Source organism: Spermophilus citellus, assembly GCF_964194105.1.
Source record: "Spermophilus citellus genome assembly, chromosome: 1".
NCBI classification, from domain to species: Eukaryota; Metazoa; Chordata; class Mammalia; order Rodentia; family Sciuridae; genus Spermophilus; species Spermophilus citellus.
This window is the reverse complement of record NC_138182.1, coordinates 76,012,744-76,026,055: the sequence shown is the minus strand read 5'-3', so window position 1 is coordinate 76,026,055 and position 13,312 is coordinate 76,012,744. Positions and strand designations below refer to the sequence as shown.

Below are 13,312 nucleotides of genomic sequence, written 5' to 3'. Positions count from 1 at the left end.
CACAGCTTCAGGTATCACAGGAGGCAAACAGTGATGAGGCTTACGGATGAGAAGGCAAAGGATGCTGGTAAGCCACATCCCAGAGGGACTTCACCATGAGGTTTACACTGGAGCAGTCACAGAATCCTCAAAAGGTGCAATTTCAGAGTAGATGGCAGGAAGCCAGATTTAATTGTATAGGAAGAAAACAGGAGGTTCAGCAGAGACATGGCTAGTTATCAGTGGTGACTTATTGACAAAATCTCATACTCCATGAAAATGAGATAAGAGCTACATGGGTCAGTGGGTGAACTGCTGACTTGAGAAAGGCACCTCTCCACTGCCAGTCATCAGACACCCCTAATGTGCAGATGATAGGATGCCAAAGCTGGAGAAGATTTAAAACAAAAAAAAGCCAAGACCAGACGGTGTGAAATAACCAGTTGTTACAAAAAGCAGGCAGACTTCTAAAACTTCAGGGGTATATTAAAGGGCAGAGAAGCCATTACAATCAAAGGGGCTCCCACTGGTCAAGTTGGGACCACTTGATTATCAGACAAGAAACTTTACAATTGATTAGAGCAACTTGGTTTTGTGAGAGGTTAAGAAACAACAATGATGAATGTAAATTCCAAGAAGACAGAGATATCTTATATTACCAATTCCCCAGTGCTTAGAAGTGTTCAGTGAATTGGTACTTACTATAAATAAGCCAAATAGTGTACGAAAAACAAGGAACCATCCAAAAGCAGAAAAAAATAATGAATATACACAGTCATACATGATTAATGATTAATCCAGTATGAAAAGGACCCAATGCTTAATTAACACCAGAAGTCAGACATGCTAAAAAAGCAGAAAGGGTTCAAGAATGAGTATCAAAATTGTAAATATCTAACATCCTAAAAAGGAAAAATAGGAAAAATACCCAACCCAACCCCTTGTCTCCAAACACAGCTTTGATGAACAATGCCCATAGCTTCCTGCAGTGATGGCAGGCCCAGCCCTATACTGTCCAATATGGTTTTTAAGTCTTGAAATGTAGCTAAGACACTGAACTTTTAATTTTTCTTTTCTTTTTTTTTTCCTTTTTAAGATGGGAGCCTCACAATGCTGCCCAGGCTGGTCTTAAACTCCTGGGCTCAAGTGATCCTTCTGCCTCAGCCTCCCAAATAACTGGGACTACCTGACTAATTTTATTTTTAATTTATTTAAATCTAAATAGCCACACATAGCTAATGGCTAACAGCCTGAACAGCAGAGCCTCATAGAACAAAAGCATACATTATTCAAGGGAAAGGCATCAGGTTTCAAGAAAGTAAAGCCCATATATTATTTTTACAACAAAGTAAAGCAGAACTACAAAAACTTGATTTGAATCAACTCAGAAGAGGTGATCAGGTCCTAAGCTGATCTATCTTGAAACTTTAGTGGTCTGAGAGATGTTTTTTCTTCTTTTTGGGTCTGTTAAGATTTATTTGATATAACAAGTATCAAAATAACTATGGCGGGCTGGGATTGTGGCTCAGTGGTAGAGCGCTTGCTTAGCACCTTTGAGGCACTGAGTTCGATCCTCAGTACCACATAAAAATATAAAGGTATTGTGTCCACCTACACCAAAACATGTTTTTTTTTAAATAATAACTATTGCTTTAATCCCAGGAGATTTAGAAACAAGAAAAATGAAATGACAAATTCATTGTGCAAGTATTTTAGAATTGGTTATAGTTTTCAATTTTATAATAGAAGTTTTCTATATTTGATTATGTTTTAACTATTTAAGTATTTTAAATGTTTACCAAAAAAGCCATAATAAATGTGTGACTGTAAGACTAAAAGAAATTAAGTTTAATATCAATTTTTAATCTTTATTATGCAAAGAGCAAAAACACACCCTGAAGAATTGACAGTGGAATCTAAAATTGGCATATGTATAGAAGAAGAATTAGATAATATATTTTGTGCTCACACCATTTAACCTGGATATTGCACTTCTAGGAAACTGCCCACAGATAAACTCAAGTTTGTGAGCTACATGGGCACAAGGATAGGGATTGAAGTATTTCATTCACTACTATGTTCCTGATATGTGCCTGCTACACAACGGGTACTCAATAACCAAGTGTTGAATGAGCAAATAGAAGAATGATATATGTACAAGGTTACTTGGTATAGTACTTCTTTAAATAGAAAAGGAACAAAAATAACATAAAAGTTCAGTAACATAAGTCATGGCACTTACATTGCAATTCTACACAATGGTAAAATAAAGATGATGCTCTTTTGAATACAGAAAGATGTCAATATTCTACCATTAATATAAAAGAAAAAACCCAGGGACAACAGTCATCATTGATATTAAGGCTGTTAGGTATGATAAAGGCATGTAATTATATTTTTCTAAAAGGGTCTTTTCTCAGAGATACATACTTGAGTATTCACAGATGAAATGACTGAATGGGGAATTCACTTTAAATATTACACATTAAAAAACAAAAAAGAATGGAGAAGGGTGAGAGGGATAAAATATGTACTATTTGAAATTTTCTACAATAAAAAATGTTATAAAGAGGCATATTCAAAAAACAAAACAAATAATCCAATTAATAAATGGGCAAAGGAACTGAACAGGTACTTCAAAGAAGAAGAAATACAAATGGTTAACAAATACATGAAAAAAAAAAGTTCAACATCACTAGCAATTAGAGGATTGAAAATTAAAACTACACTGAGATTTCATCTCACTCCAGTCAGAATGGCAATTATCAAGTATATAAGCAACAATAAATGTTGGCAAGGATGTGGGGGAAAAGGTACACTCACTCACACATTGCTGGGGGGACTGCAAACTAGTACAACCACTCTTGAAAGCACTCTGGAGAGTTCTCAGAAAAATTGGAATGAAAACACCCTTTTACCCAGTTATCCCACTTCTCAGCATATACCCAAAGGACTTAAAATCAGTATGCTATAGTGACATGGCCACATCAATGTTCATAGCTCAATTCACAATAGCTAAGCTATGGAACCAACCTAGGTTCCCTTCAACAGATGAATGGATAAAGAAAATGTGGTACATATGCACAGTGAATATTACTCAGCCATAAAGAACAAAAAAAATATGGCATTTCCAGTAAATGGATGGAACTGGAGACTATCATGCTAAGTGAAATAAAACAATCCCAAAAAACCAAAGGCTGAATGATGTCTCTAATAAGTGGATGCTGAGTCTCAATGGAGGTGCATGGGTGGGTGGTGGTAGTGGAGGTTCTTCAGATTGGACAGAAGGGAATGGGAGGAAGGAAGGGGAGTGGGAATGGGAAAGACGGTAGAATGAAGTGGACATAACTTTCCTATATTCACATATGAATACACAGCCAGTGTAACTCCACATTATGCACAACTACAAGAATGGGAAGTTATATTCTGTGTATATGTCAAAATACATTCTACTTGGGCTGGGGTTATGGCTCAGCAGTAGAGTGTCTGCCTACCATGTGCAAGCCCCTGGATTCAATCCTCAGCACCTCATAACAATAAAATAAATAAAATAAAAGGTATTGTCCAACTACAATTAAAAAATAGATATTAAAAAAAACATACATTCTACTGTCATATATAACTAAAAAGAATAAAAAAGAGGTGTATCAGGTGGCTAAGGCCAAAATAAGAGAGAAAGATTTCACTATACATCTTTTTGTATCTACTGAATGGGATTTGTTTATATTATCTTTTAAAATAAAAAATTTTACTAGCATGTCAAAACCTAATAAACCAAGTATTAATCAAAACATATTAGCAACTGTTATTTCCCCACAAAAATAAACTAATAGAATTAAAGACCCTGAACAACATTGTATGCAGTAACTAAAGCTGTAGGTGTACAGAGATTAATCAAGGATGCCACACAACATTAGAAAGAAAAGAAAGAAAAAAACTCAAAACTACTAAGTGTTTAGGGGCTGGAGCTGGAGCTGGGGCTCAGTGGTAGAGTGCTTGCCAGGCATGCATGAGGCACTGGGTTCGATCCTCAGCACTACATAAAAAATAAAGGTATAGTGTCCCCCTACAACTAAAATAAATAAATATATATATTTTTTTTTTAAATAAAATCTACTAGTGTTTAAAATAAGGAGCCAGGGCTGGAGTTGTGGCTCAATGGTAAAACGCTTGCCTGGCATGCATTAGGCACTGGGTTGGGCTCCCAGTACTACATAAAAAAACTAATTAGGAGGCAGAGCCCACCTGCCCACCCCGCACTCACAGCCTGGAGGCAGAGCCACCCCTTTACTACATGGAGAGTCAACCCGCGCTGGGGTTCCTTATTCACCAAAGCGTGGCTCCATGGCCCAATATCAGGAAACATACAGGCTTGAGGTTGCCACTGCCACAAAACTAGCATATGGCCACTTCTACCAAGAACCAACAATAAAGACCTCGTAAGACGTCATCAAGGCCCCTGTGGCCGGGCTGCACCAAAGGTTTCTCTAGTAGGGGTGCAAACAGTTATCCTGTTGCTGAGGTAACAGAGAGTCTTGCATGGGGTTGCCTATCTCTTGTTTCTCCTACTAACAGCCAACTTCCTTTGATTATCCTCTTACTAGTCATATAATCTATACATCCATATTCTCACATCCTACCTCATAAACATCTCAGCCAGCCCCCCAGACCTCCTCTTCCACCATCAGAAACTGTAAACCATTATACACAAACCTATTAATTATATGGCTGAAGATAACCAAACTCATCATTTCTGTTTATAGTGAAAAACTGTAAACGTAAAAAGAGAAGCTGATATATGGCTGCACATTGGGTACACTGAATACTAAAATATTGACCTCTCCCTTAAAAGTGAAGTATTGATAACCTGTAGGCACACTATAAGACAATAGAGCAGAAGCTGTAATACCTCAGATCTACACTGCAAGAGAGGAAGGCACACAGAAATAACATGGGAGGAAATAACAAGGGAGGAAAGTGTCCCAAACAAACCAAGATACTACAACAATAGAGTCCATAGATAAGAAGTGTCAGAGAAGGAGTTCAGAATATACATAACTAAAATGATTTGGGAATTAAAAAATGACCTAAGTGAGCAGACAACAGGCAAAAATCAGTTACTCTAACAAAGAAATAGGAGAGCAAATACAGGTAACCATTGATCACACCAACAAAGAGATAAGAAAGCAAATAGGTTGCAAGAGATTACTTCAAGAAAAAGAGATACTGAAAAAAAGACAAACAGAAATCCTTGAAATGAAAGAAACAATAAGCCAATTTAAAAACTCAATAGATAGCATCACCAACAGACTAGACTACTTGGAAGACAGAACCTCAGACAATGAAGACAAAATATACAATCTTGAAAATAAAGTTACCTCACAGTGAAGATGGTAAAAAACCATGAACAGAACATCTAAGAATTATAGGATACCATCAAAAGACCAAATATAAGATTTATTGGGATAGAGGAAAGTTCAAAGATTCAAACCAAAGGAATGCACAATATCTTCAATGAAATAATATCAGAAAATTTCCCAAGAATGAAGAATGAATTGGAAAATCAAATAAGAGGCCTATAGGACACCAAATGTACAAAATCACAACAGCTCTACAAACAAGACACATTATAATGAAAATGCCTAGCATCCAGAATAAGGAAGGGAAACCAATTTGAATCTCAGATTTTTCAACCCAGACTCTCAAAGCTAGGAGATCCTGGAACAATATATACCAAAGCTCTAAAAGATAATAGATGCCAACCAAGAATCTTATATCCAGCAAAATTAAGTTTCAAATTTGACGATGAAATAAAAACCTTCCATGATAAACAAAAGCTAAAAGAATTTACAGCAAGAGGGCTGGGGTTGTGGCTCAGTGGTACAGCACTTGCCTGGCATGTGTGAGGCACTGGGTCCTATCCTCAGCACCACATAAATATAAATAAATAAAATAAATGTCTATCAACAACTTAAAAAAAAAGAATTCACAGTAAGAAAGCCTGCACTACAAAACATTCTTGGCAAAATATTCCATGAGGAGGAAATGAAAAACAACAATGAAAACCTGCAAAGGGAAGAACTACAATAAAAGAAAAGCCAAAGCAGAAACCAAGTCAAGCTAAATACCAAAAATAAACAAAAATGACCGTTAATACAAATCATATCTCAATAATAACCCTAAATGTTAATGGATTAAACTCACCATCAAAAGACACAGGCTGGTAGATTAGATTTTAAAAACCCACAATATGCTGCTTTCAAGAGACTCATCTCATAGAAAAAGATGCCCACAGACTGAAGGTGAAAGGTTGGGATAAAATATACCATTCACATGTCCTACGTAAACAAGCAGGGGGTTCCATCCTCATGTCAAATAAACTAGACTTCAAGCCAAAGTTAATCAAAAGGGATAAAGATAGACATTTCATACTGCTTAAGGGAACCATACATCAACAAGCATAACAAACAATGGAGCATCTATGTTCATCAATCAAACTCTTCTCAAGTTCAAGAGTTAAACAGATCACAACACGATAATTCTGGGTAACTTTAACACACCTCTTTCACCACTAGATAGATCTACCAAACAAAAGCTAAACAAAGAAACTATAGAACTCAATAATATAATCAATAACTTATACTTAACTGACATATATAGAGTACATTATCCACCAACGAACAAATACACTTTCTTCTCAGCAGCACATGGATCCTTCTCTAAAATAGACCACATGTTATGCCACAAAGCAAATCTTAGTAAATACAGAAAAGTAGAGATACCACCCTGCATTCTATCAGACCACAATGGAATAAAATTAGAAATCAATGATAAAACAAAAAATAAAAGCTTTTCCAACACCTGGAGACTAAATAATACACTATTGAATGAACAATGAGTTGCAAAAGATATCAAGGAAGAGATTAAAAAATTCTTAGAAGGGCTGGGGATGTGGTTCAAGCAGTAGCGCGCTTGCCTGGCATGCGTGCGGCCCAGGTTCAATCCTCAGCACCACATACAAACAAAGATGTTATGTCCACTGAAAACTAAAAAATAAAAAATAAAATTAAAAAAAAATTCTTAGAAGTAAATGAGAACATCGATACAACATCAAAATCTCTGGGATACTATGAAGGCAGTTCTAAAGTTCATTGCATGGAGTTCATTCCTTCAAAAAAGAAAAAGTCAATAAATAAATGACCTAACATCACATCTCAAAACCCTAGAAAGAGAAGATCAACCCCAAAAGCAATAAAGGACAGTAATCAATTAAAATTAGAGCTGATATCAATGAAATTGAACCAAAAGAAACAATTAAAAAATTTGACAAAACAAAAAGTTGGTTCTTTGAAAAAACAAATAAAATTGATAAACCATTAGCCATGCTAATAAAGAGAAAGAGAGAGAAAACTCAAATTACTAACATGAGTGATAAAAATGAAAATATTACAATGGACACTACAGAACTATAAATGATAATTACAAATTATTTTGAAAATTTGTATTCCAATAAAATAAAAAATATCAAAGACATCGACAAATTTCTAGAGGCATATGATATGACCAAACTAAATCAGGATGACATACACAATTTAAACAGATCAATTTCAAGCAAGGAAATAGAAGACACCATCAGAAATCTACCAACCAAGAAAAGCCCAGGACCAGATGGATATACAACTGAGTTCTACAAGACCTTCAAAGAAGAACTAACACCAATACTTCTCAAACTATTTCATGAAATAGAAAAAGAGGGAACATGTCCGAACACATTCTATGAGGTCAATATCACCCTGATTCCAAAACAAAAGACACTTCAAAGAAAGAAAACTTCAGACCAATCTCTCTAATAGATGCAAAAATTCTCAATAAAATTCTAGCAAATCAAATACAAAAAAATATCAAAAAGATAGTACATCATGATCAAGTAGGGTTCATTCCAGGAATGCAAGGTTGGTTCAACATATGGAAATCAAAAATGTAATTCATCACATCAATAAACTCAGAGATAAAAATTCTATGATCATCTCAATAGGTGCAGAGAAAGCATTTGACAAAATACAGCACCCCTTCATGTTCCAAACACTTGAAAAACTAGGGATAACAGGAACATACCTCAACATGTAAAGGCTATCTATGCTAAGCCCCAGGCCAACATCATTCTAAAAGCAGAAAAATTGAAAGCATTCCCTCTAAAAACTGGAACAAGATGGATGCCCTCTGTCACCACTTCTATTTAACAGAGTAATCAGACAGATGAAAGAAATTAAAGGGATACGGATAGGAAAAGAAGAACTCAAATTAACACTATTTACAAACGATATGATTCTATACCTAGAAGACCCAAAACATTCCACCAGAAATCTCCTAGAACTAATAAATGAATTCAGCAAAGTAGTTGGATATAAAATCAACACCCATAAATCAAAGGCATTTCTGTACATCAGTGACAAATCCACTGAAAGCGAAACTAGAAACCAGGAAAACCACCCCATTTACAATAGCCTCAAAAAAAAAAAACACTTGGGAATAAATTTAACAAAAGAGGTGAAAGACCTCTACAATGAAAACTACAACACGCTAAAGAAAGAAATTAAAGAAGACCTTAGAATATGAAAAGATTTACCTTGTTCTTGGGTAGGCAGAATTAATATTGTCAAAATGACCATACTACCAAAAGCATTATACAGATTCAATGCAATCCCAATCAAAATCTCAGTGTCATTCCTTATACACATGGAGAAAGCAATCATGAAATTCATCTGGAAAAATAAGAGACCCAGAATAGCCAAAGCAATCCTTAGCAAGAAGAATGAAGCTGGTGGCATTACTATTCCAGACCTAAAACTATACTACAGAGCAACAGTAACTAAAACAGCATGGTACTAGCACCAAAATACACCTGTAGACCATTGGTACAGAATAGAGGACACAGAGTCTAACCCACATAACTTCAGTTATATTAGACAAAGGCACCAAAAACATACATTGGAGAAAAGATAGCCTCTTCAACAAATGGTGCTGGGGAAACTAGAAATCCATATGTAACAAAATGAAATTAAACCTCTACCTCTCACCATGCACAAAACTCAACACAAAGTCAATCAAGGACCTAAGAATTAAACCAGAGACCTTGCACCTAATGGAAGAAAAAGTAGGTCCAAATCTCCATCATGTTTCAGGTCCCAACTTTCTTCATAAAACTCCTATAGCACAAGATTAAAACCAATTGGGATGGGGGCTTCTTCTCAGCAAAAGAAACAATCAGTGAGGTGAATAGAGAACCTACAGAATGGGAGCAAAGCTTTGCCACATGCACATCAGATACAGCACTAATCTCTAAGATATATAAAGTACTCAAAAACCTTAACACCAAAAAACAAATAACCCAATCAATAAATGGGCCAAGGAAAAACTTCTAAGAGGATATATAATCAATCAACAAACATATGAAAAACTGTTCAACATCTCTAGCAATTAGAGAACTACAAATCAAAACTACTCTAAGATTTCACCTCACTCTAGTCAGAATGGCAGCTATTATGAATACAAACAACAGGGCTGGGGTGGTGGCTCAGTGGTAGAGCACTTGCCTATGTGTGAGGCACAGGGTTCGATCCTCAGCAACACGTATCAATAAATAAAATAAAGATCCATTGACAACTAAAAAGATTTTTTTAAAAAAGAATACAAACAACAATAAGTGTTGGCGAGGATATGGAGAAAAAAAAAGGCACACTCATATATTCCTGGAGGAACTGCAAAATTGGTATAGCCAATCTGGAAAGCAGTATGGAGATTCCTTGGAAAACTGGGAATGGAACCACCATTTGACCCAGTTACCCCACTCCTGGGTATATACCCAAAGGACTTAAAAACAGCATACTACAGGGACACAGCCATATCAGTGTTTATAGCAGCACAATTCACAATAGCTAAATTATGGAACCAACCTAGACACTCTTCAGTAAATGAATGGATAGGGAAATGAATAGGTACACAATGGAACATTACTCAGCATTAAAAGAGAATAAAATCATGCCATTTGCAGGTAAATGGATGTAGTTGGAGAATGCAATGCTAAGTTAAGCAAGCCAATCCTAAAAAACCAAAAGCTGAATGTTTTCTTTGATATGAGGATGCAGACACATAATGGTGACTGGTGGGGAACATCGGAGGAATGGAGGAACTTTAGATAGGGCAAAGGGGAGGGAGGGGAAAGGAGGGGGCAAAGGGGTAGGAATGATGGTGGAATGAGCTAGACATCATTACCCCAAGTACATAAATAAGACACAAATGTTGTGAAAATATTCTGTGTACAATCAGTGTCTTGAAAAATTGTGCTCTATAATATGAAATGATTTGCATTCTGCCAACATGTATAACGAAGGAAGGAAGGAAGGAAGGAAGGAAGGAAGGAAGGAAGGAAGGAAGGGAAGGAAGGGAAGGAAGGGAAGGAAGGGAAGGAAGGGAGGAAGGGAGGGAGGAAGGGAGGAAGGGAGGAAGGAAGGAAGGAAGGAAGGAAGGAAGGAAGGAAGGGAGGGAGGGAAGGGAGGGAGGGAAGGAAGGAAGGAAGGAAGGGAAGGAAGGGAAGGAAGGGAAGGAAGGGAAGGAAGGGAGGGAGGAAGGGAGGGAGGGAGGGAGGAAGGAAGGAAGGAAGGAAGGAAGGAAGGAAGGAAGGAAGGAGTTTCATTATTTTAAAAAAATAATAAAATAAGGAGCCAGTTGCAGTGGCACACACCTGTATTCCCAGCAACTTGGAGGCTGAAGTAAGAGAATCACAAGTTTGCGGCCAGCTTCAGTAATTTATTAAGGCCCTATGCAACTTAGCAAAAACCTGTCTCAAATAAAAAATAGAAAAAAAGGGGCTGGAGACTAAAGTGCCCTGGGCTTAATCCCCAGTATCACAAAAGTGGAGTTTCCAGCTTACGTGACATATAATGAATGGTTAGCCATGTCAATTTATTTTTATTTTTTTATTTTTGGCTAAATTTTTAACTTCAAATCCAATATATCAATTTTTGTTCTTTTATAGTTTGTGTTTTTTCCTAGAAATCTTTGCATATGCCAATGTCAAAAATATATTCACCTATTTGTTTCTAGGTTTATAATTTTTTTTCTTTCTTTCTTTCTTTTTTGATTGAACTCAGGGACACTTGACCACTGAGCCACATACTCAGCCCTATTTTATTTATAGACAGGGTTCTCACTGAGTTGCTTAGCACCTCAGTTTCGCTGAGGTTGGCTATGAACTCAAGATCCTCCTACCTCAGCCTCTCAAGCCGCTGGGATTACAGGCATGTGCCACCACACTGGCTAGGTTTATAATTTTAATAAGAAATGCAATCATTCTTTTTAACTGCTACATTCCTCTCATCATATCTATTTCTAACTCTGAAATAACAGGACTGATAATTTGTCCTATTAGTTTATAAATTTTAGAATTACACACCAAGTCAGTATATAAACACCAAGTCATTATACATATACAAAACTATGCTCTGTAGTGGATTTAAAAAACCTAACCACAACATGTGCTGATCTGTGGTCTTTTTGGAGAAACCTTATGGTATTATCTTTATTAGTAAGAAAAGAACAAATATACTTTTTAAAAAAAATTTTGTAATTGTAGATGGACGGAAAGCCTTTGTTTATTTTTATATGGTACTAAGGATCGAATGAACCCAGTGCCTCACAGATGCTAGGCAAGTGCTCTGCCACTGGGCTACAGCTCCAGCCTTGATATAATGTACTTTTTAAAAGTCAAACTACAAAAGATGTTCCTGATGTGATATCTCAGAAATTATTTACTGAATGAGTAAATAATGAATTGATACTCAATTTCTTTTTCACATATCAAATAACTCTAGAAAGACTCTTACAAGATTTACAAGTCTTTAATTTACAAGTATAAACTAAAGAACTGACACACCTGGATTTCTTCACGTTCCTTTTTATCTGGAAAAGTTCTTGCAGCTGTAGTATACTTTTCAAAAACTTTACGCTCCTTTTGTAGTTTCCTCATTTCCTCCTTTTTAAACTCTTCTATTCGAGCCAATTCTTTTGCTTTCTGTTGCTCAAAGTCTGCAATTTCTTTCCTAAAATGACCAAACCATGTTATCATCTCAGAGGACCATCACAATATAGTAATTCACATCTAGCACCAAATGGAACCTGGTGCCAACCTAGGAAGTGCTGGTTCTAACGAGTCCATCTTCAATGCATAGGCCTGAAATATCAGCCAATTCACTCACTCAACCATTTATCCAACAAGCTTCACTGGGTGCTCACTATGAGTCACATATTCTATTAAGAAGTGGGAAACCAGAGTGAAAATAATAAAAATCCTTAAGTTTCTTACATTCTAATGGAAACACAGAAAATAACAAGATAAATCAACTATTGGAAGAATTAAGGGAAAAAAATAAAGAGGTCAGGAAATATGAGGATGAGAAGTTGATATTTTGGATGGGAGCACATCTTGTTGCAAAAATATATGAAGTAAAACCTAAAGAAGTGAGAGAACAAGCTATGAGGATATCTGAACAGAACAGTACAGGGAGTGGGAGGAAATATCATGGGCTTATTTTTTTTTAATTTTTTTTAGATGTTGATGAACCTTTATTTTATTCATTTATTTACATGCAGTGCTGAGGATCAAACCCAGTGTCTCACACATGCTAGGCAATCACTCTACCTCTGAGTTACAACCCCAGCCCTGGCTTATTTTTTATAAATGATCAATCTGACATACTTTCACCTCTCCCAGTAGAGAGATTTGACTAGACAAGAGAATATGAGATATAGGTTAAAGATCTCAGTTGAGACATGGTTGGATCAGATGATATTTAAAGCCTGAGGACTAGATGAACACAATAGAAGAGTAGAGAGAAAAGATAAAAAGATATTCACATTTGGCTGGGAGTAAAGCTTAGCAGTATATACTTAGCACCAATTCCCAGCACACACACACACACACACACACAAAAATTACATTTGACTGAATGTTCAGAATTTCTACAACATACAGAGGCAAAAATTAAGGGAAGACAAAAAAAACAAAGGACAAATGTTTTCTCTGGTATGTGATGCTAAATCACACTGGGGGCAGAGGCTAGAGAACAGTTACTTTAGATTAGGTAGAGGGGAATGAAGGGAGAGGAGGAGGTAGGGGGATAGGAAGAATAGTAGAATGAATCAGACATCATTACCCTACAATGTATATGACTGCATGACCAGAGTGATTCTACATCATGTACAACCAGAAAAATAAGAAGTTATACTCCAGTTATAATATGATGTATCAAAGTGTATAAATGCATTCTACTGTCAT

The 13,312-nt window shown here is 36.2% G+C and overlaps 1 protein-coding gene across 5 annotated transcripts in view; it reads right to left on the bottom strand.

The window, feature by feature from the left end:
* Window positions 1-13,312, bottom strand: part of CPAP (centrosome assembly and centriole elongation protein) — a 58,745-nt gene that overhangs the window by 21,844 nt on the left and 23,589 nt on the right. For all 5 annotated transcript variants that reach the window (XM_081292153.1, XM_081292156.1, XM_081292157.1 and 2 more), the window contains exon 9: window positions 11,912-12,077. In XM_081292153.1, coding sequence (XP_081148279.1) covers window positions 11,912-12,077 — 166 coding nt within the window. The remainder of the gene's footprint in view (window positions 1-11,911; window positions 12,078-13,312) is intronic.